The sequence below is a fragment of the Medicago sativa genome, chromosome 1, assembly GCF_051527215.1.
Source record: "Medicago sativa cultivar Bolivia chromosome 1, Bolivia_mono, whole genome shotgun sequence".
Lineage (NCBI taxonomy): Eukaryota > Viridiplantae > Streptophyta > Magnoliopsida > Fabales > Fabaceae > Medicago > Medicago sativa.
Window position 1 is genome coordinate 93,705,697 of NC_140749.1, and position 26,292 is coordinate 93,731,988.

Here is a 26,292-nt window from a genome sequence, read left to right on the forward strand (position 1 = left end):
GTTACTTCTTTCCTATGCAGTTAATCATGGCATAATATTATATCAAATGGATGTCAAGAGTGCTTTTCTAAATGGTGTCATAGAAGAAGAAGTGTATGTCAAGCAACCTCCTGGATTTGAGGATATTAAATATCCTGACCATGTTTTTAAACTGAAGAAATCACTATATGGCTTGAAACAAGCTCCCAGAGCTTGGTATGATAGACTAAGTAATTTCTTAATCAAAAATGATTTTAAAAGATGACAGGTTGATACTACACTCTTCAGAAGGACCCTTGAGAAAGATATTCTTGTTGTGCAAATATATGTTGATGATATAATATTTGGTTCTACTAATGCATCTCTTTGCAAGGAATTTTCTGAGTTAATGCAGGATGAATTTGAAATGAGCATGATGGGAGAGCTGAAGTTCTTCCTGGGCATTCAAATCAATCAATGCAAAGATGGAGTCTATGTTCATCAATCAAAGTACACAAAGGAGCTTCTGAAGAAGTTCAAACTTGAAGATTGTAAAGTGATGAACACTCCAATGCACCCTACGTGCACCTTAAGCAAAGAAGATGAAGGAGCTAAAGTAGATCAGAAGCTGTATAGAGGTATGATTGGTTCTTTGTTATACCTCACTGCATCTAGGTCAGATATTTTATTCAGTGTATGCTTGTGTGCAAGATTCCAATCAGATCCTAGAGAATCTCATATGACTGCTGTCAAGAGAATCTTCAGGTATTTGAAAGGAACAACTAATCTTGGACTCCTTTATAGGAAATCCTTAGATTATAAGCTAATTGGATTCTGTGATGCTGATTATGCTGGTGATAGGATTGAAAGAAAGTCAACCAGTGGCAATTGTCAATTTCTGGGTGATAATCTTATATCCTGGGCTAGCAAAAGACAAACAACTATTGCTATGTCTACAGCAGAAGCAGAATACATTTCAGCTGCAAGTTGTTGTACACAACTACTCTGGATGAAACATCAGTTGGAAGATTATCAGATAACTGCTAACAGTATTCCCATTTATTGTGATAATACTGCTGCTATTTGTTTGTCTAAAAATCCAATTTTGCATTCAAGAGCGAAGCACATTGAAATCAAACACCATTTTATCAGAGATTATGTTCAAAAAGGAATTTTAGATATACAATTCATTGATACTGAAAATCAATGGGCTGATATATTTACTAAGCCTTTAACTGTTGAAAGATTTGATTTTATAAAGAAAAATTTGAACATGCACTTTGTATCTGATTAAATGCTTGCTTGCTCCTGAATAGGATTTTAGGTTCTGAAGTTAGTTCAGAAGCGGTAGTCCATCAGAAGCTCTTTATTGAGGTTCTGAGGAAAACTCGCTTCTGATGATGACGTCAGCATCTGAAGTCCAGAAGCTGGATTTGTTGCTTCTGAATAGTTGAATTAGTGGAAACGTTGGAAGTTACCTTTTAAAAAGTAACTTCTGGCCCACTAACTTGGTAGTTACTCTGCGAACTTCTTACGTGGCCTGTATGTGTTGGTGTATAACTAAAAGGGCAATGATGATTTAATAGCTTTGAAAGTACTTTTCACGCGCCCCCAATTTTGTCATTAATGTTATGTTTGTTTGTCTCTTTTGAATTGCAATCGTTTTACTTTTAACACTTTGACAATTCACACACTACTCACTCACAACAAACACATTTGCTCTCAAACCTCTTGCGAAGTAAGCGCATTCTCTCAAACTTAGAACCCTAAAATCTTCATCTTCTTCAAATCTTCGTCAATCATCAAATGGCATCATCAAGCTCACAAGTTTCAGAATCTACTTCACGGATGGTCCCTGAATTTGACTACAAAGGAAGAAGCATGAAATTGGAAGAATGGGAACTACAGGTTCAAATAGAAAATCCGGTGGATTTTGAATCACTCGCCTTCCATGAGTGTTGGATCAGAAGCTACTATGAAGAGCAGGAACTTATGCATTACTTCAAGATGTTGAATGGACCAACATACGAAGCATTGGTAAGACACTTCTGGGTAAGGGCTAAGGTTTATGACAAAGCTGTGTCTATAACTGAAGAAAGTCAAATGGTGTTGATTTATCCCGAACTGGAAGGGAAGACCAGAGAAGAAATGGGACTTGAGCCATTTACAGGTATTGAAATCAGGTCAAGTATTTGTGGTATTCCAGTGAGAATTGCGGAATGGCAGATAGAAGCTGTACTCTGTAGAGAGGCCTCTGGAAAATACTCTGGAATTGATCTCTCAAATACAGCTGAAGAACGCCTCTGGAAGGAAAAAGTAAACTTGGCCCTGTACAACTCAACGCAAGCAGGAAAGTATGCTGATCTAAGCATGGATAAGAAGCTGCTTCTGAAGATTCAGAATGAGGACTTACTTCCATGTGGTGGTAGTGAGACACCCAATTTGGCACAAAAAGTCTTTCTTCAACACTTCATTAAGAAGGAGAAAGTGAACGTGCCAAAATATATGTTCAAATACTTGATAGAGTGTCTGAAACAGAGTCAGCTGCAGAATAGAACCTGGGTACCTTATGGAAGACTCTTGTCAGAAATATTCTATCAAGGAGGAGTCTTGGACAAGCTAAGCAGTGCTGAAGCCTTCACAGATGAGCTGCTTGATACTAAAACTGGAAAGTTCATTAATGCACAAACCCTCAAGAATATGAAGTTGATCCCTGCTGTCACCAAGCTTCATACAGATTTGAGTGAATCACTTGTTAAGTCTGATCTTATGAAGGACTTTCCACCCATCTGCAAGAAGGATCCCATTGAAGTGCAGATGTACTATATCAAGGAACATTTTGAGGCAACCAATGAGAGAATCAGATTGGAAGATATTCCAGAGGAAATGTATGGTGGTGCTCTGCCACGAGCCAGAGGCAGAAAGTCAAAAAGGAAGATGACTGCAGAGCAATATTTAGAGGTTGAACAATCTGCTAAAAAGGCAAAAGTTGCTACTGACAAGCTCAAAATTGGTAGTTCATCAGTACCTTCTATTGAAGAAGCCATTGAAGACATGGATTCCAGGATGATCATGGATGTTGGCATTACTCTTGATCAACCTGCAATACCAAAGAAGAAAAGGAAGCAAGCAGTAAGGAGGACCAAGAACTTCCCTCATGTTTCTAAGAAGACTGAAGCTGCTACTATTGTGTCAGAAGCTATTGGAAAAGCTATGGAGATGGCTGCTGAGCTACAAGAGTCTGTAGTTTCAGAAGCCAAGCAACTGTTGCTGATGACCGGTGAGTCTGTTAAAGAGGATTCTGATCCTGAGCCAGAGAAGGTAATTAATATATCATCAGATTCCGCATCCACACCATTATCAGATTCTGATGATTCTGATGATGATATACCCTTAGCCCAACTCTTTCAAAAACCAGTAAAAAGCATGTCAACATCAACCAAAACCAACAAAATGCCCTCTCAGTCAACTACTTATGAGCCAGTTGGTCACATAATTAATGAGAAGTTGGCTGAAATGGCTGTGCAGAGAGAAAAAGTCATTGAGACTATCTTTCGCCTTAACCCTCAACCCCTTAACATTCAACCTCTCAACATGATTCCTCCAGAAAATGTTGAGTCTACTTCAGAAAAGGCCTCTGAAGCAACTCTAGAAGCAGCTGCTTCTGAAAATGTTGTTTCAGAAAACCCCCATCAACAAACACCTGAACCACACAAACCCACAACACCCCCACAATCACCAACAGCTACCATTGACCCCCAACTCAACACTCAAACATCAACCTCCACCACACACATTGCTTCTGACCAGCCTTCATCTTCAAACACACAAACACACTTTACCATTCCAGTTCCTAACCCTGTTCAAGATTTGGAAATCAGTGATTCTGATCTTGAAATCCTTGAACAACCACCCTCAAACATCCTGGAATCTGGGTATATTAATTCTGAGCTTCTCACAATCCTAAGTCAGATACATAATCTTGTGGATCAACGAAGGACAATTGATCTCACAAGTGCATATGAAGACTCCTGGGCATCTCTTCAGAACCGGGCAACTGAGCTAATTGAAAGCATAAGGGCTAAGTGCATCAGAAGCAAGGAAGCTTCTGTCAGGAAGTTAATGGAGCATCTGAATCAGAGTCTCAGAGTAAGAAGTTCTACACTGCTCCTGGCAAACCAGCCTTTCTTCTTAGAAACGGATTACTTGACCAGAGAAGCAAGGTTGTGTAAGCTTCTGAAGAAACAGATGGCACAGCAGCAGCAAGAAGCTAGAGAAAGGGAACAAGCTCTTCTCCAGAGGCAACAACAGCTTGAAGAACTGTTGCAGAAGAAAATTGAAGAAATGGAGGAGATGAAGAAACAACAACAAACCAACCCTTAGTTGCACACCTTTGTGTTATTTTGTTTGTTGTTTGTTTTAAATTCTTAGTCCTTGCTTCTGAAACCATCTTGTTTTATCTATGCTTCTGAATGCTTACTGCTTCTGACTGCTTACTGCTTCTGATAATTGGATATTCATGCTCATATATTTTGATCTGATTTGTTTAATTAATTTCTTGTATACTCTCTTTTGTTTGAGTTTTTCTCAAATCTTTTTGTCTTTTATGCTTATTTGTTTATTTCATTTTTTTTGATAATGACAAAAGGGGGAGTATATGTGACAAGTATTTAAAGGCTCTGAGCCCCATTAATGGCATTTGAAATTTTTGAAAAACTTCTATCATTTTTTTACCTTATTGGTATAAGCTATGAACGAACGAAGAAGTATCAAAATTCAAGTAAAATTAATTGAACCATTCTTCTTATCTATAAGTTAATTCTTTCAATGATTCAATTTTTTTTTAAAAAGCTCTGATAATTTTATTGTGCGAAAAATGAATTTAATTAACCTGGATAGAACTTAGGGGGAGCTTACAAACCTCACCTTAAAGAATATCAGACTCAGGGGGAGTTTGAGCTTACAAACCTCAGAACCCCAAAGTCAACTTGTTAATTAGATTAACAACAATTGATCAATTTTAAATACTTTTGTTTGTCATCATCAAAAAGGGGGAGATTGTTGGAACAAAATGTGTTTAACAATGAACCTTAAAGAGTTTTGATGATAACAAGGTATTAAAAATTGTAAATTGGACTAGCTAATATTTGTTCAAGTGTACAGGACCATAATTATAAAGTTACATCATCATTGGTTCTGAATGAGCAAATAAAGAGCAAAAGAAAATGAAGCTTAGATGATTCTGAAGGCAAAGCGCTCCTGAAGTCAAGCTGCTCCTGAAGAAATAGCGCTCCTGAAGTAAAGCTGCTCCTGAAGAATAGTGCTTCTGAAGACAAGAGGTCCAGAAGCCACATCATCAGAAGATGCGTCATCAGAAGCTGCATCATCAGAAGCTGCCTCATCAGAAGCTATTTCACCAGAAGCTGAATCTCAACTGGATTTACAAAAGATTCAAGAATTGAAGAATTATCAATGCAAAAGCTGTCTATTGGATTCGAAAACACAAACAAAGGATTAGTGGAATTTTGCAACGGTCATTTCAAAGGTGTTTGAAGGCTTGTGCTTGCAATTTGGACGAAAGCGTTGACATTGTACTTTGTACGAATTGTACAACCACGTTCTCCACTACTCTGTTTTGTGTCCACGCTACAAGACAAGAAAACAGCTCCAGAATACGGCTTCGCCTGCATAGATGTTCCTTTGGATAAGGAATGGATTTCAAATTGGTTCTTCATAGGATAACAACCAAATCAGGCAAAATATCATTGGTGAAAGATCAAGCTTCAACAACGACTCTTTGGTGTGCTGGCAATTTCACAACGTCTCTTTCACACCTCTATATAAAGGAGTGAAGACCTAGAGTTTTGGTAATGCAAGAACGCTGAACAAAAGACTCACAAGATTTTCACAAGTACCAAACCTCTGCTGAAATTGTTCTGCATTCACTTAGAATTTCTGTGTCTCAAAGTCATATCTTAGAAATTCTTAAGTCCATTGAGTCTGTATCTGATTTGTATTGTATTGTGAGCACCTCTGATTGTATATCAAGTGTTCAACCTTAAACAATTTTCTGTGTAATTTTGTTTAGTTAGGAAGTCTCTTGCAGTTGTGCTTGAGCAGGAAGTCTCTTGATTGTGTTCTTGAGCAAAGGAAGTCTCTTGCTTGTGTGCTTGAGCATTGGAAGTCTCTTGCTTGTGTGCTTGAGCATTTGTAATCAGATATTACTCATAGTGAAATCTCCTTGGAAGTGCAAGGGGGACTGGACTACTTCCGGTTTGTGGAAGGAACCAGTATAATTGCTTTGTGTCGTTCTTCTTCTCTCTCTCTGTTTTATTCCGCTGCATTTAGATTCTGATTATCACTTCAGAAGCTGTCTCACCTAGCTTCTGATCAGTGTGTTCAGTTTTTAGGAGAAATGAAGAATTTTTCAAAACACAATTCAACCCCCCTTCTTGTGTTTTTCTCACCTTCAGACTTGTTTGGGACTTTTGAAACTTAAAGGATCACTTTGGGAAAAACGAAAAACTTAAAGGACCTTTAGATGCATTTGACCTTTTTATTTTAAAGTATACGTTGTTTATATCTAGGGTCGACTTAACATTTTTAAAGGTCTAAAACCGAATTTAATGTGAAGCCTTTAGGTATGAAATATGGATATGAACACGGATTTGATAATACCTGTGTCCGTGGATACCTATACCCGATAATAAACTAAGTGAATTATTAAAATAAATTAAGTGATAATACATGTGTATGTCACAACTTTCTCTTCCTCTTCCCTTTTGGTGCACCCAAATTTTATTTTAGATTTTAGAGCTTTCTAATTTTATATGAATACATGAATATTTCAATTTGTTTCTAAATTCTATGTGGGAATTGATTTAATCTTTTTGTGTGAAACTGAAAAAAAAATTCTTGAAAAAATTCATCACTTCTCTGTTCAGTAATTTCTTTATATGTGTCTTGGTTACTTATCTTTTATGTCATATATTTCATTCCTTCGTAAATTAAAGCACACGACGTAAGAATCATAAATTTTGTATGAATTATGTATTTATGAATGAAATTTGTATGAATTATGTAAGAATCATGAATTTCTTGAATGTTCCTTCGTAATAAGAGAATTTAGTATGGATTATGTATCATGAATTTTCCATGGATACCTCAATACATGTGGCTTATCCGTATAGTGGGTACCCACGCACGTACGAGGCGGACACGAGTATCATATTTATCCAACGGAGCAGGAACATGCATTATACTATCTGTACCCATGGATATCCATTGACATCCCTAAAATAGATCACACCGTTCTATGTCAACTTATATCATATCAGATTTGTTTTTTTAAGTATAGAAGATTAAAAAAAATATTTAGAAGTATATTTAGCTAAAACAAAATTAGGCCATATACAATGAAAAAAACCTTTTAAACATGTCAAACCAACTTATTTAAGTGAATATGAATAATAATTTTTTTATTAATATAGTTATATTAAATTTTGTACTTTGAGTTAAATTTTAAATTTGTCTTCAGTTCAATCTTATTAATCTAAATTAGTTCTCATTATCATACATATATAAAGTGAGAAATAATAGCTTATAATTTGAAGAACAAACTTAATAATACCTTTAAAATCGAATAATAATAATAATAATAATAATAATAATAATAATAATAATAATAATAATAATAATAATAATAATAATAATAATAATAATAATAATAATAATAGTTTTAGACTTGTAAAAAAAAATTAAGTGAAGGGAAGGGAATTTAATTTTACTTTATTTTTCTAAACATGACAATATTATTATGAAACCATGTAAAAATATTGATAGCAGAATTGTAGTGAGTTCTAGAAAATGGATTTGGGACCCACAAAAAAAGAGAAAGGTTGCATGGACAAACACAAGACAAAGAGAAGAGATTCAGTGTTTTCTGGAAACAAATGATCCATTTGGCGGTTCCATTGAAAAAGTTGAAACACAACAACACTATCACCAACTCAACAAATCGTATCAGGTTCTTCTTTATTTCTATCCTCTAACTTCTCTGTTTTTCTTTTTCCTCTTTGCAAGCATCTTTCATTCATTCAAGCTAATCATCCCAACATTTTCTTCATCGCTTCCAATTATTCTGGAATTATATATATATTTTTTAGATTTTATGGAATTTTTGTTGACCTTTGACTATCTTTTTACTTTAGAGTGAATCACAAGTTAGTGAGTGAACTGATGATATTATTAATCCTATTTACTATGTTGATAGCATTTCCATATAACTGTTTCATTATTGATGTGTTGCGTCTTATAGAAGATATGTTGATGCCATTTTGATATCAATTTCCTTTCTACTGTGCTGCCTTTTTCATTTGATGCATAAATTCAACTTCTGTATCATTTCTATCATGAATATTTTCTTAGTAGATTTATGAGATATATCTGTTTTGTTTTAGCCTTTTGATCAAATTCTCATCAATTTCTTGTTATTGTTCAGTTATTGATAGGGAAAGAGTGATGTGTAGTGAATAAAGACAGTGATTGAATTTGAGGGCTACATTACCATCATTAAGAAATTGGTGATATACTTGTCTGTCCTGACTCCTGAGTGAGAGCCATGGGATGGTATAGAGCTGTTTCCGGCATAGCGAAGCATTCAATTAAAAGAAACCTCTATCGAAGTGGATCTTCATTTTATGCAATACGGACCACAATTGTTCCATCAACAAGTAGAAACTTTCAAACAACAGTTTTCAAATCCAAAGCACAAGCTGCACCTGTACCTCGCCCTGTGCCGCTTACTAGGCTTACCGACAATTTCTTAGATGGGACGAGCAGTGTCTATTTGGAGGAGCTTCAAAGAGCATGGGAAGCTGATCCAAACAGTGTAGACGAGTCTTGGGACAATTTCTTCAGGAACTTTGTGGGTCAGGCTTCCACCTCTCCGAGAATTTCAGGTCAAACGATTCAGGAGAGTATGCGATTGCTGTTACTTGTGAGAGCATACCAGGTTAATGGCCACATGAAAGCCAAGCTAGATCCTTTAGGTCTTGAAGAACGTAAAATCCCTGATGAGTTAAACCTGGCCCTTTATGGGTTCACCGAGGCTGATCTGGATAGAGAATTCTTTTTAGGGGTATGGAATATGTCTGGATTTTTGTCAGAGAATCGTCCGGTGCAGACCCTTAGGTCTATTTTGACACGGCTCGAGCAAGCTTATTGTGGAAGCATTGGGTACGAGTACATGCATATACCTGACCGTGACAAATGTAATTGGCTAAGGGAGAAGATTGAAACCCCTGCGGCCACACAATTCAGTCGGGAGCGTCATGAGGTTATTTTTGATAGGCTTGCTTGGAGTACACTTTTTGAAAACTTCTTGGCCACCAAGTGGACATCAGCAAAGAGGTTTGGGCTTGAAGGGGGAGAGACTCTTATTCCTGGAATGAAAGAAATGTTTGACCGAGCATCTGATCTTGGGGTCGAGAACATAGTAATGGGAATGGCACATAGAGGAAGATTGAATGTTTTGGGTAATGTAGTTCGGAAGCCGATTCGTCAGATATTTTGCGAGTTTAGCGGTGGCGGTCTACCAGTGGATGAAGTCGGGCTCTATACAGGAACTGGTGATGTTAAATATCACTTGGGAACTTCTTATGATCGACCAACCAGGGGCGGGAGGAGAATACATTTGTCTTTGGTGGCAAATCCTAGTCACTTGGAAGCAGTAAACCCACTTGTTGTTGGAAAAACTCGAGCGAAGCAGTATTACTCAAATGATGCTGAAAGAATGAAAAACATGGGCGTTTTGATTCACGGAGATGGCAGTTTTGCCGGACAAGGCGTAGTTTATGAAACTCTTCATCTTAGTGCTCTTCCAAATTATACTACAGGTGGGACTATACACATCGTGTTCAACAATCAAGTTGCGTTTACAACTGATCCCAAGTCAGGCAGATCTTCGCAATATTCCACTGATGTTGCCAAAGCCTTAAACGCTCCCATATTTCATGTCAATGGTGATGACGTGGAAGCAGTTGTCCATGTATGTGAACTTGCTGCTGAGTGGCGTCAGACTTTCCATTCAGATGTGGTTGTCGACTTAGTATGTTACCGTCGATTTGGCCATAATGAGATTGATGAACCTTCTTTCACACAGCCTAAAATGTATAAGGTTGGCCCTTTTGTTTATTATTCTCTTATTCTTTAAATATGGATATTTCTTTTTCACAAGTTAATCAGATTTTAAACTTTCTTGGCTATGTATAGGTCATCCGAAACCATCCATCAGCTCTTGAGATTTATCAGAAGAAACTTTTGGAATTAGGGGAGTTAACTAAAGAAGACATTGAGAAGATACACAAGAAGGTCACATCAATTCTAAATGATGAATTTTTGGCCAGCAAAGATTATCTTCCAGACAGAAGAGATTGGCTTTCAGCATATTGGTCTGGTTTTAAGTCACCTGAGCAGCTTTCACGTATCCGTAACACTGGGTATAGTACATTGATGTTAACGTTGCATTAGTCTTTTTGTTGTTTGTAAAACAGCTGAAATCTATGATGAATCTTGTGCAGGGTGAAGCCGGAGATTTTGAAAAATGTTGGGAAGGCAATCACAGTCTTACCTGAAAACCTTACTCCTCACAAAGCAGTGAAGAGGATTTATGAACAGCGTGCCCAAATGATCGAGACAGGGGAAGATATTGACTGGGGTTTTGCAGAGGCACTTGCTTTCGCCACATTGATAGTTGAAGGTAACCATGTTCGTTTAAGTGGCCAGGACGTTGAAAGAGGAACGTTTAGTCACCGCCATGCTGTAGTTCATGATCAGACAAATGGGGAGAAATATTGCCCCCTTGACCATGTGATAGTGAACCAGAACGAAGAGATGTTTACTGTTAGCAATAGGTAATTTTCTTCCACATGTGTATGTAATGGTATTAAGAAAATAAACCAGGTTTACAATGTTACTTTTCTGATTTTTTTATTCATGCAGCTTAAGCTTCTGAAACTTAGAATTCATAACTGGCTTAAGTGATCGTCAATGTTGCTAAGCCTAGCTAAATTTTAATTTGTCGCATGATTTGTAGTGAAATTTAATGTTTGTAGTACCCTGTTCAAAATATATGATCCATTTACTTACTAAGTATCATTGCTATGAATTATGATACGTGCCTTTATGTTGATTACTGCTGGATTTCATTTCTCATAATATATTTATAACACTTGATGGTTATGTTGAAGTAATGATAGATTTTTCATTTTGGTCTCATAACCAAGTAATAATTGATACGCTATGCAGCTCACTTTCTGAGTTTGGTGTTCTTGGATTTGAATTGGGTTACTCAATGGAAAATCCTAATTCATTGGTGATCTGGGAGGCACAATTTGGTGATTTTGCGAATGGTGCTCAAGTCATATTTGACAATTTCCTGAGCTGTGGTGAGTCTAAGTGGCTGCGTCAGGCCGGGCTCGTTGTGTTACTTCCACATGGTTATGATGGCCAGGGCCCAGAGCATTCAAGTGGGAGATTGGAACGCTTTCTTCAGGTTCTCTATTTGTGAATCTATGTTCTTATTTCCTTGAAACTTCTCTGAAGCATTTATTCTTTCTGCATGAATCTGGTTGCCAATTATGGTCTACTTTGTGATCGACATACAACCTTGAACTAAAACAATTTTTTTGGAGGTCAGATTTAGGATGGTGGTATTTTTAGTGCACACAAAAAATTAATTTAAATAATTGTCTCTTGTTGCTTCCTTTGGAAGATGTTTTGTCTTTCTGCATGTACATCCTTCATCTTTCAATGATATTCATTAGATAAATTGAACTGTGTGTCTACTGAATTATTTACAGATGGCTGATGACCATCCTTATATTATTCCTGAGATGGATCCTACTCTTCGGAAACAAATTCAGGAATGTAATTGGCAGATTGTGAATGTTACAACTCCAGCAAATTTTTTCCATGTTTTACGGCGACAGGTTCGTAGTTGGTACAATAATTGATAAATGTTAGCTTTGTCACTTGAAGTTATATTATCTAATTTTCTTATTTTTGTTTTTTGTTTTATCGCAGATACATAGAGAATTCCGTAAACCTCTCATTGTAATGTCCCCTAAGAACCTGCTTCGCAGTAAGGCTTGCAGATCAAATTTATCTGAGTTTGATGACGTCCAAGGACACCCTGGTTTTGACAAACAAGGAACCAGATTTAAGCGCCTCATAAAAGACCAAAATAATCACTCAAATGTTGAGGAGGGTATCAGGCGTCTAATACTATGTTCTGGAAAGGTTTGTGACCCTCATTCAAACTGACTGTTCATCTAGTGGTTTTCATCTTAACCATATTTCCGAACATTACTCATTGCTTTGACTGTTTTCTAAATATGCTTTTTATGATTGTCAATGTCTTATAGGTTTATTACGAACTTGATGATCAACGAACAAAGGTAGATGCAAAGGATGTTGCAATATGTAGGGTGGAACAACTTTGTCCTTTCCCTTATGACCTTGTCCAACGAGAGCTTAAACGATATCCAAGTATGTCTGTTCAAAACTCTCTTTAGAATGGGATTCTGTTTTTTTATTGCATGTTGAGGTTTGACTATGACATATTGTATGCCTGTTGCCGTTAATAGTGTGGAAACTAGTTCTTGTTTGTGTCTTCTCTGCTTGACTTTTAATTTCAATTTTTGCCCTATGATATTGTTGCATCTTTAACTTATCAATTTAGTAAGAAGATCAGCCATATCGACGATAGTTTCTTTTTTGCTATCAAAGCAAGAGTAATAAATTGGAGTTCTAATCTCTGCTTGTTAGTTGGGAGGATTCAAAATCAAAAGTATCTAGTTTTCTCTTCGATAAAAAGATTTTTTTAGCTCCTACCACTACCAGAAAAAATGTTATTGAAATTACTTTGAATTCTTACGGTAATAGATTTCTAAATGTCAAAAAATGTGGACAAAAGCCAAAGTCAATTCATTAGAGATTTCTAAATGTAGGAAAGCTTTGGACTTTGATGTGTGTGAATGTGTGAACTAGTTAGTATACGTAGAACATGACTTAATCATCATTAAATTTTGGGTTAAGCCTTATAAATATTGAATTGCAGGATATTAATCATTTTAAGTCTTTTGTGCTAAACATTTTACTTTTTTTGTGCTATAGTTGCAGAGGTTGTTTGGTGTCAAGAAGAGCCAATGAACATGGGTGGATACACATACGTTTTACCACGGCTTATAACTTCCATGAAGTCTTTAGGTAGGGGAGGTTATGATGATGTTAAATATGTCGGTCGTGCTCCCTCTGCAGCCACGGCTACTGGTTTCCTCAAGGTTCACCAGAAGGAGCAAACTGAGCTAGTTGAGAAAGCCCTTCAAAGTGAACCTATCAATTTCCCTTACTAAGGGTTCTGCATATACATTATTTTGCTTCTGAGAAGGATAAGCACTTGGTTTGGAGGGCAGCTTATAATTCACATTTTTTATTCTATATAATTCTTAATTGCAATTCCCGTGAACATAAGTCCAATTGGCATGAGACGTTGCAATATGCAATGGCCGGGATTCATAATTTCTAGTTACTAAACTACTTGAGGAAAAGAAAAATATATCTTAATTGCATCTTTAATAATTTTGTGACTTGTGCTAGAGGGCTTTAAAATAGCATAGCCTCTAGAATGATCATTGGTCCCTCCAATAAATTGTTTGTCCTTTATTATCATTTTCATTATTCTAAATTCTAATATGTCATTTCTAAAAAGGTTTTTGATACCAAACACGCCCTAATTTACCAAACAAATGTTGTGTAACAAACAAAATGTATGAGCGAACAACAAATACAGGTTATATGCTGCAAAGGAGATTGTAACCTTTTTTGTCTAATATTAAACAGATACTAGCCATCATGAAAACCTCAAAAAAACGATATAATACTTCTCTCATGTTGGTGAAATGTTTGAATCCACCTTATCATATCATATGTCGGACCTACATGGTCTGCTCCCGTGTTATAGGAAGCCGCCATAGTTATGAAATTTTGTCCTCATTTAGTTTTAATAAAAAGGTTGGACTCGTTGATATAGAAATTCACATGCCCCTTGACACTAACCCATTGAAATGAAATTTGCATATCCGCAGACAAAGGGCCTACTCATTAATAATGAAAAGATACTTTAAGGCAATTGTTATTTGTTAATTACCCTCACCTCTGCACGAAGCTCTCATCCACTTACTATTAAAGATTTATTATCATCTCCTTTTGTATAACTTATTTAAAAATATATATTATGATATGTGGGATCGATTTATCTCTAATATGCGGTATCTATATGGATTTTATCCAATAAAAAAGTGGATGTTAAAGAGAATGTTCATCACTCTTCTCTGAAAATAATTACTTGTCTTGTTCTTTTTCTTTGTTGAAGAGAAATATTGTCATGTTCTTTTTAGTATCAAATTAATGTTATTTATACACCTTAAGAAAATTATAATTTTGGTACTATTGATAAATTAATTCGTCTTTTCTTTTCTTTCTTTTTTTGGTTTTTTTCTTTTCTATAATATTATTAATTATTTATTATCTCACAATATATTTCATCTCAACAATAAATAGTGAGGACTATTATTGAGAAACTAATATTTCATATATTGAAATTGAAAGCGATAAACAAATATAAACAATTTTGCTTTACAAAAACAAAAATACAATTAAAAAAATAGTCCAGTATACTATGAATATGATAGGGTTTGACGGAAGAGATGGCGTGGCTGTCACTTGCGTTATTTTTATGGCATTGACCATCGTGTTCATGCATGCAATCAGCTAATAACTCATCCATCAACTTTTTAATTTAAATAAAAGTGATTATCCCACTTAATAAAATAATCGATACTACTGTGTTAGACTTAGACAGTCCAACTTAGACTTGCAAGTTGTTTTCAGACTTGCAATTTTGCAAGTTACATCTTGAAGGCTTTATTCATTTTTAGTTAGTTTAGAGACTAAATTTGATAAAAAGTTATAGTTCGAGATTAAATTAGATTGGTTTATTCATTTTTACTCACCATCAGTTTTATGGTTTTTTTACATTATTTCTTGATGGATGGGAAGGTAATTTATTCCTATCAAAGAAAAATCTCTTCTTTTATTTTTATTCTTATAATTAGTTACCGTCACATAAGTATGTATATGATCGATATCAAACTGTGGAAAAAAAAAGTATACATAAAATTACCGTATCAAATTATTTTCTCTTTGAATTGAAACAAAGTTAGAGATAAATCAAAATAAATAAATAGATTGGTTTGAACCCAAAAAAACTTTTTTTATGTCAAACGTTATGATTATTATTTTATTGAGGATGAGAAAGTCGAACTTTTAACCTCTTTATTACCTCATCCTTTAACTCGTTCATCAAGCCACCAAATTTGCCTTATATTCCCTTAACCAAGAAGACTACTAAGTTTCTATAAAGTCTAGAAGAGAATTAGTTTTTCAAATTATATATACCAGCTAGCTCAGTCCAACTCATTAACATACACTTGAATCTCAATCTCATCTTACAGCAGTGGCTGCTATCTAGAAGCCCTTTTACCATAAACAATTATTTGATTGAATTTGGAACTTAATTATTTTCAAACTCATTGTGCAACAATTTTAAATATGATAAAATCGTTAGTATCTTGAATTAATTAATAAGTTAACTAAAAAATAAATATATGCGTGGATCACCAATTACCCTAGCTAGCAGTCATGCTTACAATTAATACATGTGTGTGTGGCTCCTTTCACACCAAACAGCATCTAGTCTAGTCAAAGGAAAAGCAAGTTCAACGAATACACCAAATTATGGATCATATATATCTAATAGTCTTATATAGGGCCTCCAATTCTTCGTATTTGCTTGCGTCATAGCAAATCAAAGTCACAAACACAACTCACAAGTTAAGTGTGTAACAATTTGTTCACACATTACACGCTCATACCTACATTGTCAACAATTACAAGTGTCTAAAATTCTTAACTTCTAACAAACTTAAAACCGTCCTTTAGTATAAATATATCACACCCTTAATTTGAAGTCTCATAGAGTTCCAATATTACACACACCTTTCCTTAATTTCTTTTTCACACCCTCCATAATATCTTTTCATTTTTTTTGTGAAGCAAACTTGCTGAATATTTTGATTAATAGTGATGAAGAGAGAAAGAGAAAGTGATCATAATACTAATAGCATAACCATGGCTAAATACTTGATGTTACTTTCTGGTGGAGGTGATAAAATATTTGATCAAGTGAATTACTCTTCAAATTTCAACAACCGTGTGTTTGAGTGCAAGACATGTAGAAGACAGTTTTCATCGTTTCAAGCGTTGGGAGGACATCGTGCGAGTCACAAGAAACCGAGGTTGATGGAGATGACTAGTGATGGTGATGATCAACATGGTTCAATACTTACACCAACGACGAAGACTAAAACGCATGCATGTTCCATTTGTGGATTAGAATTTGGAATAGGACAAGCTTTGGGTGGTCACATGAGGCGACACAGAAGAACAGAATCATCAAAACTCAAAGCTAATAATTCAAATGGAAACATGCATAATTTTATGACTACTACAACTACTAGTAGTAGCAATAGTGGTTGCAGTACTATTGATAATAGTACTAATACTGATTCAGCAAAGAGGAGCAAGGGGAACAACAAGAGATTTTTGTTTCTGGATTTGAATTTGACACCTTTAGAGAATGATTGGAAGTTTTTAAAGGTTGGACAACCAACTCTTAATTTGGTGGATTGTTTCAATTCAATTCATTAATTTTATATATAGTAATAAACTTTTGGAAGGTCTAGTTATATATTGTACCATACATACATAGGTGGATGAGTACTTTTTCCTCCCATTTTGTATTTTAATTTATTGTATGTAAATAAATTGTTCTGTTCTTGGATACATAATAAATTCATGTTATCGTTAGTATTAATAAAACATGCATGTAAAATTGTCTGATTATTTATAAATCAATTTTTTCCTTGGTTCAATTGTAAAGACATGTTCAGTTAAAGATTCATGAAAAACTTAAACCTATCCAATAAATTTGAAATGAGTTATGTAATTACCTCTTTGCTTGATCCTCTATACGTATGTAAAAGCTGTTATTGTTTTGTCATGTATTTTGATATATATAAATCAGATAATGATGTGTTTTTAGTTTGGATAAACAACTATTTTACAACTTATAGCATAAGGTAGTCTGTAGAGTTTATGCAAGCAAACTGGAAAAAGAAAAACACAATTTACGAAGGTTATTTTCATAAATTCTCCCAAACAAGTTCGGCAAAATCTCCTAGGGTCAAATATATTGCAACATTAACATGTATTGAACTTCATATTCATATAATCATCTAAACAAGATAGTTAGTTTATTCCTTGTGTTTAGAAACTCAATTTTTTAATTAATACTGTTATAGTAAAGTTTAACAATATATATGTTGGAGTAAAATGTTGATCATTGATTTTCCATTTCCGGTTTTCCCCTAGTTAGTTAGTCAACCAATCTAGAAGGGAGTTACTTTCCAAGTACCAATGCCGTGCAGTTGAATTAAGTGATCAAAACACACTATCTAGAAGCCATTTCACTGTGATTGATTAAATTGTTTCATTAGCACAATCTTATTTCAAAGTTTGTGATCAAGGATCTTGACACCTAGCTAGTTAGAGTAAGCGGAGTAATTTAAGCATGAACTAACCACCAGTTAATTGTAATTAAATATAATCCCCACGAGTGTTAATGACAACAAAAATTTAGTCTAGGTAGTAGAGGTTGTCCACAGAGTTAGAATTTGAGTAGATAAGTACCCCACATGAGATTGTGACAATTTAGATAATAGTACAAGTTAAACATCAGCCAGCCCCCTTATTGGTGGTGGCTGTACGACGTTATATATCTAAAACTAGAAAAAACTGGCTTAAACGTGGAAGAGTTGATTATATGCAATGGAGTGTGAGAATATGATATTAATACTATATACTTCACTGTCATCGCCATTATCGTCACATCTTTGGCCACCTAGTAATTTCCTTCATTTTGTTTAGTCTGGTCACAGTAGACTTTAGATCGGCACCACAATTTTAGTCCTATAATTAATTGTGATTTATTGACTTTCCTGACAACGTAAAATTAAACTCCTTAAAAAATTTCATTTTTTATTTTTACATAGGTCATACATAGAATAGAGATAAAGCTTGAAATGAGTTTATAAAGAAGGACAACTATCATCTTATAAGTCGGTGTTATAAAGATAAATTAAATCAAGTATAAAAAATCTAATATAATATCATAGTGTATTCACTCATGGCTGCGCACCATTTATATCACCATTCTTGGAAGTGGGAGCTACGGGTGTATTTGATGATCTCAAGTCTCAGGTAGACATATAAAACTTAATATTTACCCATTAAAATTTGTTAGTGGATGAATTGCATTAGTTTTTGTTACATGGATGCTGATGGATTGAACTTGATTGTTTTAATCCTTATTCTAATAATCCCTAATACATACTTCCACCGGTCACTATTATAAGCAAAAATTGACTTTTTAGGTTCATTCAATAAATGATGTATGCGGTCTATATATAGACCATGTACATCATTTATTGAATGAGTGTAAAAAGTGAACTTTGCTTATAATAGTAACCGGAGCGAGTATACACTAGTGTTAATTTCCTGAAGTAATTTTGTGATAACAATGTCATGCATAACATTAGAGGTTGTTGACCTTCTACATAGAATTCAAATGGTCATGCATAACCTCTGTTGTCAATAGTGGCCGCGCCGGCCGCTATAGCGGAGCGGAGCGGAAAAATCAAGACCACCGCACCAGGCCGCGTCGGCGCATGTCAGAAATGGAAAGCGGCCAAAATGGACCTATAAATAGTAAAACAATAACTTGAAGTGGTTGTATATAATTAGCCATTTTCGATTTTGCTATCCCTTTTATTTCATATTATGAATACTTCATGAAATTTTGAGTAATGTTATTTTAGTATTTCTTTTTGAATAGTATGGTATAAAGTATTAATTTATTAGTGGCCGTACCACCGAAATAGCTCCCGCTATGCACCCGCGCCACGCCAATTATTGGGTTGGCCGCGGCGCATTTCCGCATTGACAACTGAGTGCACAACAATGTTATGTCTATGTTCATGAATGTTACGTTTACTAGAATTTGTTTTGTCATCCAAAAAAAACTTAGTGGCGTAGCTTGATATAGAATATCCCAGAACGGACTAAAGTTACTTTGTGATTAATTATTTGATTTTTTTTTAAGCACATGATCTTTTACCAAAATTTACAATTGTTTAAGAAGAAAATTTCTACTTCGTTTTGTTCTAGAGGCACATTGTTTATTGGCACAACATTGATCATTAGATGTATATTTTGACAAACAACCGTTAAAAAAAAGTTAAATATTTTGAAGGGTACTGCTCTCCAAGGGTGACCTTTATGTGTACGTCACTGAAACGAGTTTTTGAGGCAAAAATACTAAATACATAAATGGTTTCTAGAAATAGTAGTGTCAGACCAAATAGTAATATTGAGTGAGTAGTTTGGTTTGGTCTAAAAACTGCAACTTGGTTCTTTCTCAAATTCTCAGTCAAAAACTAGAAGACAGCAACCCCCTCACATGTTTCACACACACAAACCACTTGACCAGTTTTTATGATTGGGTAGGGTCTCCCTAATTGAATATGACCAGCTTTGGCTGATTGGCTTTGCAAATTAAAATCAGGACTTGTTAATTTATTCTATTATGCTTACCTTACCTGTATGTATCCACGTTCCGTACTATACTATTACTATTGCTAAGGAAAAGTCACGTATCTTGCGTGACAAATTTCTATCCAATATTTGAGGAATATTTTAATAAATATTATGTTTATCATCCTTCAGAAACTTCCTAGTGAACCCTTAATGATAGTTTTATTTGGTAAGTAAAATATTGTGTTTATCATTTTGTTTTAAAAATTTATGCCCTCTAAGCTAAACAGGATAAACAACACATAGGGTAACATTATTATATACAAAGCAAATATCCAATTTGATCTCTGAAGCTCTGGGCTGTATCTGGTCTTTCATAATATTAATATTTCAAAATGATCCCTAGAATTACAATTGCATTATCGACACTGTTCACTTTGTTTTGGTCTGTTTCCTAAAAAAATAAAAATGTGTCTTGGTCGATTATCAATTGCATTATCAACACTAGTGCAGAGACTTGATTATTAATAAACTTTGTCGTTAAAAAAAAAAAAAACTTTGTTTCAAATGCATCTCTAATTTAATATAATTCTACACAAATTATATAAACTATATTAATCTAGACAAGAAAAATATCTATAGATATAATTCTACACAAATTATATAAACTATATTAATCTAGACAAGAAAAATATCTATAGCAGAAATGGTACTATTTACTCGTTGACATTTAAAATGGCATCTATTTTCAACTGGTCTCTTCCTAAGTAATTAATCAGTTTTCCATCACCATGATATGAATATGAACGTGATTTGAGGTGTATGTATGTACGTCATCCATGAGCAAATCTAAAGACACTCGATATTTCCTAGCAAGCTAGCGATTGTTGTTGTCTTGGTGAGTGACACAAGACAAATATATAGTATAATAGTACACCAAATAGATTGATATTCCTAACTTAAGCTGAATTTCCTACAAAATACAGTTGAAGTTATATATGTTTTTTATTCCTCATTTACTTTGACATAACTATTATCTATATTTTGTGGTTAGAATAATATGGTACACAGTTGATTTGCCATGACTTTTAACTAATTTATAACTATCTTATTAGGAGTAAATCTGAACTCCTGGCAAGCAACCAAACAGGGGAAATCTAATTTGATAGACAAAAGGAACGTGTTCTCTCATTCCTAGCTGATACTAAAGGTGTAGATAAGTTGTAGCAAGAGCTGATGTATCCTGCCATTACACAATAATAGTAATAATGACCAAAGAGATGTAAAATCATTAATCATCCATCCTAAGGGTGAGAACTAAGAACCATACTGTGAGAATGGTTTACTGAAAATTTTCCAACCGATAGTATATGTTGAATTGGGTCGAACAAATGAGTTAAATTTCAACGGTAATAATGGCCACAAAAGGAACGTGGCTGCCTAATGTAACAAGAATAAAATATAAATTTTATGTTGAATTGAGTTGAACAAATGTGATAAATTTTAAAAGCACTAATCACTAGTCGCTTTAGGGTGTATAACATCAACATGAGAAGTGAAGGAAGTATGAAATAAGTTGTGTTGTGTTTCTAAGCAGTGTACTAGCGAATGAAGACTTGTTTGGATAAATAACATATACTAGTAAGCGTTGTGAATAAGTTATTTCTATAACACAAGACAAAATAAAGTCAATCTGTTTTTTTGAATCTATAAGTTGTTTTCATAAACTATATTGTAAAGAGTTTATGGAAATAAGCTGACATGTTCGGAAGTTGTTTATATAAGTTCTCCCAGACATTGTAACAAGTGTTAATAAGCTCAAATAAGTTAATCCAAACGGCCCCTAGTGTAAGTTGATGACGATAGCATTTTGGTAATAAAGGGTCAGTGAGTTATAATAACAGAGAAAAATAAAATAAGAAATATATTATGTTATGCAAGTTTGGCAGAAGAAGCACGTAAATGAGCCAAAATTGAACCAAAGTTAGAAACAAAATGTAAATCATAAGTGACTTAATACTATTACTTACTACGAGAGAGAATATGTAGCTGAATATAATAGCCAGCAATGAGGAATCAAAGTTGTGAATTTACATATTGGAATGAAATGTTACCATTGGTTTGGTGTAGTTTGAAGAAATAAATGAAAACATAGAATACAAGTGAGTTATGAAGATTGAGGAGTAACCCTATCATTGGTGGTTTGATCATTTTCAAGATCAGGGAACTTTTGCTTGAATGAATCTTGACGCTGTAACCACATCATATGTCCCTTCAATGCAAATCAAATCAAATCAAATACCATCTATCAATCAAGGAGGAAAAGAGAAGAGAAGAGAATAAAAGAGGTTGTTAGGTCATAGTTACCTGGAGAGCAGCAGCCCAAGTGATTAGGAAAGATGCAAACCAGAATTTCTTATCCTTCATCACTTTCTTCAATTCCATTTTCCAAGAACAAATAAGAGGAACAAGGTGCTTTCCGCTTTTCTCCGGAACAAATGAGAATGCACCGTCGTGTCGTTCGTCGCTGCGTCACGCGCTTCTAACATCACGTCAAACTTTTTCTGATTGGATTGGGCTTTTCTACAAGCCCAATATTGCTCTCTCGGAATGAAAATCAATAATATATCTCATACCCCTCAAATTATAACTCTACCTCCACTAATTAAATAAAATATATTTTTCAATTTTTCTGTGTGTTCCGGCAAAGTTTTTCGGGACATGCCAATAAAATTTAACTCAGTTGATAAGAAGTTGACTCACCTTATAAGGTCATAGGTCCAACTCCCAATGTCAACATGAAACCTCTTTAGTGTGTGATTTGTAAGTATCTTTGTTAGCGTTCGTTAACATTTGAAAAACTTTATTCTGGTGAATCATGAAACCCAACTCACATAATTTTTTTTCTAATACACACCAATCAACAACATTTCCTCTCTACTTTACTTCAACATAATCATCTCTATTTTTATTATTTTAAACCACTCATACAATTCACTTGACATTTAAAAAATAGCGACGGTGGATGAAAATTTCAAAAAATCAAATAGATATATTTAAAAGAGACTACCGTAAAAAAAAAAAAATAACATGAACTTTTCGCTATGTTTGGGGGTGGATTTTAAGGCGAGGGTCCAATTAGGTCCATCGCCGGTGGACGAGAAAAACACCGTTAGATAAAATAGATGGATCAAATTTATTCAAATTAAAAGTGAGAACATATACAATTACTCACATTCAATCCCATCCTAAAATGGTTTCCACCAATGTTACTATTAATTCCGTAAATCTGTCCATAAACAGTTACGTTGCTCCCCTCAAATCATCTTAGACCCAAACCATCAAAATTGAAAATCAAGTTATGAACCCCTACAATTAACTAATTTCTTTTTCTGTTAAACAAAATCTCTTTTACAAAATCTCATTTATTCATCAAAGTCTCTATAATATCCGACATGGAAGTTCCATTCTTTGCCCAATCACGGCGTGAAATGAAGTGAGGGAATTGTTGTACAGTTAAAACTCTATAAATTAATAATGTCAGGACCGGAGAAATTTATTAATTTAGAGAGTTATTAATTTATCGATAAATTAATAATTATTAATTTAGAGTTTTTAAGTAATTATACTGTACATACCAAACAAAAAGGTAAATTAGTTTATGCCTCTTAGAATTACGTTGCAGCGAACCTTGGGACTCAACGTAAATTAGTAACTACTGTGTTCATATGCATTGGAAATCAATAATGACTTTTGAAGTACAGTAAATGTAAACAAGAGGAACAAATGTGTTCAATGTATTCTTAATATATTTTTTTCAGTTTCTATGAATTATTAATTTATGATTTTCTTGGGACCGAAAATTATAAAGGGATCTCCCGAAAAATTATTATCTTATTATTTTATCAAGTTTTTCAATTTTTTACATTGGCCCAAGTCGGGACCGGACAAATTTATTATTTTAGAGAGTTAATTAATTTACCGAGTATTAAATTAAAGAGTTTCTACTGTATTCATAAAATTAAACCCTTCGTGGATTGTTTGCCAATGCTTTCAATTTGATGAAGGTTGATGTTTGGTTGCATAAGAAATGGATTTAGGGGATGCCAAAGCTAGTTAGAATTTTAATATTTTCCTCCTCCCAATCTTTGATTTCTATTTCATCATTTTGGACTGAAAAAAGGAAATTGATGATTGAAGAAGAATAAGAAATTTATGAATTTAGGGTTCATAATTTGATATCAGAATTTATGGTTCGAGTGCATGATCATTAGAGGTAAAAAGAGTATCTCATTTTAAAGGAAGAATCAGAGTAGGAATTGTAAACATAATTGGAAACCATCTGAGAATAATATTGAATGTGAAAAGTTGGACATGTTCTCCCTTTTAATTTGAATAAATTTAAGGAAAATGTTAACGAGTGCCCCCGGGGCACTCTTTAAGCACTTTAATTAGTATGTTCTTTATGAAAAATTGTGTATTGAGTGCATTGGAAATTGTAATAGTTGACTTTTTACAAGAATAATTTCTAAATTTGGTATGCTTAAAGAGTGCTCCTAGAGCACTCGTTATTCTCATGGTCCTCCGGTGAGGGACCTAATTGGACCCTCACCCTAGAATCCACCATGTTTGCGGAGTAGGGGAACCAAGTGTGGGGTATAGAAAATACCAATAAAAATAGACCCATCAACTGTTTCGCTTCAGCCCTTGATTTTTAAATGCATTTTGCTCTTCACCCAGCACAAATCACTCGCACCCTGCATCGTTTCCAATTTTACCCCTGCGCAAATTAAGTCACGTTGCGTGACTTAACTTGTGCACGTTGTATTGTGTGCGTGAGTTAACTTGCGCAGCGTTACTTAAGTCATATATCAGCAAAACAGAAAAACATTTCTCTCATTTCTTCAACTTCCCAACTTCGAAATTTTTCCCCCCATATCCGATTTTCATCATTCTTGCGCCATTCAAAGCCAATTTCTCCCACATTATCAAGTAAGTGATGATTTCCCTACTTAATTGCATTTAACTTGTAGAAATTTTAGTTTTTTTTTGAAGAAATATGACATTTTTAGGTTTTTATAAATTTTGCTTGCATGTTAGTTTTGATGATTGTTAAGGACGAATTAACTTAGGAATTGTTGTTTAGAAGTTGTTTAGAGTAAAATGTGGTAATTTAGGGTTTACAAATTGTTAGATTAAGGTAGTTGTTTGAAAATTGCACACCATGTGTTTGGTAAAATGTCTCAATGGTAATTATTTTGTTTTTTTGGATTGTGACTTATCAAATTAGTTAGCATATGGTTTGTTAATTTTGATTATAATATGTTTGACTGCAATGTGATAGTTTACGGATTGAAATGACATTGTTGGAATTTTAGTGTTGTTGTTGAATTGTTGGAAATGACACAATGTGCGTGTGAAAATGTATATTGAATTTGTGTTTTGTTAAATGTTGTGCAGATATGCCTCGAAGGAATACGTCTCAGAGACCGCCTGAGCCGCCTCAGGATAGGAGTGACAGACTTAGGGCAGGGAGGATTGCCACTACTGGTAGTGCAAGGAGGAAGAAAGAAGCATTACGCCCTCCTATGGCTGGTCGAGGGAGAGGTGGGAAAACGAGATTGGTAGACTTGATGCTGCAGGAGGTCAACGTCGCAGACGGGTCCATCGCAGACGGCGGACCCGACGCAGTATCAGCAGCATTATGAGGTCTATCAGCAGCCGCAGGATCATGCGTATCAGTTTCAGGAGCCTCAGCCTCACCAGTATCAGTTTGTTATTGATGAACCTGTTGTTGAGGAGCCGCCTGTTATTGAGGAGCCTCAGCAACATGATGATATTGATCAGCCTGAGCAGCATGATGGTGGGGCTCATTTTCAGAGGGTGCCGAGGGTGGTGTATGAGGCCGGCCCGGACGGCTATGCAGGGGGCCTTCTGATCTCACGCTTTTACCTGACTTTGGTGGACATGTGGCATGCAGGATATGGGTCGATGCTGATGTAAGTATAATTTAATGTTTATTTTACTTCTTTTACTATTTATACAACTTATTCTAATTATTATTTTACTTATTTAATGTTAGAATTAACATTTATGTTGGCATATATTTAATGTTTGTTTTACTTATTATTTATTTAACGGTGTTGTTTGTTGTGTTTTGTTTTTGTATTTCAGTTTCCAACTCCAAGAAAACATAGGGTGAAAGGTATCTCGCACGGGAAGAAGCTGAGCATTAAAAATTTGGCATTGCCTATGGCGGGGGAACAAAATGAGTGGTTTTGGGAAGAAGTGAATATGTCCGGTCTAACTCCCCTCCTGACTAGTGGGTACGAGAACATATCTCACGGGTTCGTTTGTGCGATGACAGAGAGATGGCATGAGGAGACCAGCAGCTTCCATCTACCTGTTGGAGAGATGACCATCACACTAGATGATGTTGCGTGTCTCCTAGGCATCCCCATCACTGGGAGACTCCTTTCGGATAAAGAGTTAACCCGTGAGGAGGGGCTAGAGATGATGCAGTCGGACCTACTGTTTACAGAGGAGGATGCCGCTAAGGAG

General features: G+C 34.8%; 3 protein-coding genes across 5 annotated transcripts; 2 read left to right on the forward strand and 1 right to left on the reverse strand.

Annotated features, from left to right (window-relative positions):
- Positions 1 to 7,877: 7,877 nt before the first annotated feature.
- On the forward strand, positions 7,878 to 13,689 carry LOC146959352 (uncharacterized). 3 transcript variants are annotated; one of them, XM_085740904.1, is made up of 9 exons: positions 7,878 to 7,984; positions 8,459 to 10,135; positions 10,231 to 10,457; positions 10,539 to 10,871; positions 11,266 to 11,512; positions 11,820 to 11,948; positions 12,043 to 12,258; positions 12,384 to 12,507; positions 13,135 to 13,689. In XM_085740904.1, the coding sequence occupies exons 2-9, from the start codon at positions 8,579 to 8,581 to the stop codon at positions 13,371 to 13,373; spliced, it is 3,072 nt and encodes a 1,023-aa protein (XP_085597030.1). In that variant the 5' UTR covers positions 7,878 to 7,984; positions 8,459 to 8,578; the 3' UTR covers positions 13,374 to 13,689. The 3 variants fall into 3 exon arrangements, with proteins under 3 accessions (XP_085597030.1, XP_085597032.1, XP_085597031.1); XM_085740906.1 differs by lacking the exon at positions 7,878 to 7,984 and adding an exon at positions 8,038 to 8,180; XM_085740905.1 differs by lacking the exon at positions 7,878 to 7,984 and having other exon boundaries at positions 8,038 to 10,135.
- Positions 13,690 to 16,053: 2,364 nt separating this feature from the next.
- Positions 16,054 to 16,959, forward strand: LOC146959353 (zinc finger protein ZAT7-like). The gene has a single exon (XM_085740908.1). The coding sequence runs from the start codon at positions 16,165 to 16,167 to the stop codon at positions 16,786 to 16,788; it is 624 nt and encodes a 207-aa protein (XP_085597034.1). The 5' UTR covers positions 16,054 to 16,164; the 3' UTR covers positions 16,789 to 16,959.
- A 4,841-nt stretch (positions 16,960 to 21,800) lies between these two features.
- On the reverse strand, positions 21,801 to 22,279 carry LOC146959354 (hexose transporter). Its single transcript, XM_085740907.1, has 2 exons — positions 22,099 to 22,279; positions 21,801 to 22,003 (listed from the first exon to the last, which is right to left on the reverse strand). Exons 1-2 carry the CDS (start codon positions 22,174 to 22,176, stop codon positions 21,899 to 21,901), a joined length of 183 nt encoding a protein of 60 aa, XP_085597033.1. The 5' UTR covers positions 22,177 to 22,279; the 3' UTR covers positions 21,801 to 21,898.
- Between the last annotated feature and the right edge of the window lie 4,013 nt (positions 22,280 to 26,292).

What these genes read in the sequence shown, in the direction of transcription:
- LOC146959352 (XM_085740904.1), top strand. Translation starts at nt 8,579, where the DNA reads ATGGGATGGTATAGAGCTGTTTCCGGCATAGCGAAGCATTCAATTAAA. An exon ending in TCCATGTTTTACGGCGACAG is followed by an intron (nt 11,949 to 12,042) that starts GTTCGTAGTTGG and finishes GTTTTATCGCAG; the next exon opens with ATACATAGAGAATTCCGTAA. An exon ending in AGAGCTTAAACGATATCCAA is followed by an intron (nt 12,508 to 13,134) that starts GTATGTCTGTTC and finishes TTTGTGCTATAG; the next exon opens with TTGCAGAGGTTGTTTGGTGT.
- LOC146959353 (XM_085740908.1), top strand. Translation starts at nt 16,165, where the DNA reads ATGAAGAGAGAAAGAGAAAGTGATCATAATACTAATAGCATAACCATG.
- LOC146959354 (XM_085740907.1), bottom strand. Translation starts at nt 22,176, where the DNA reads ATGGAATTGAAGAAAGTGATGAAGGATAAGAAATTCTGGTTTGCATCT. An exon ending in CTTGGGCTGCTGCTCTCCAG is followed by an intron (nt 22,004 to 22,098) that starts GTAACTATGACC and finishes TTTGCATTGAAG; the next exon opens with GGACATATGATGTGGTTACA.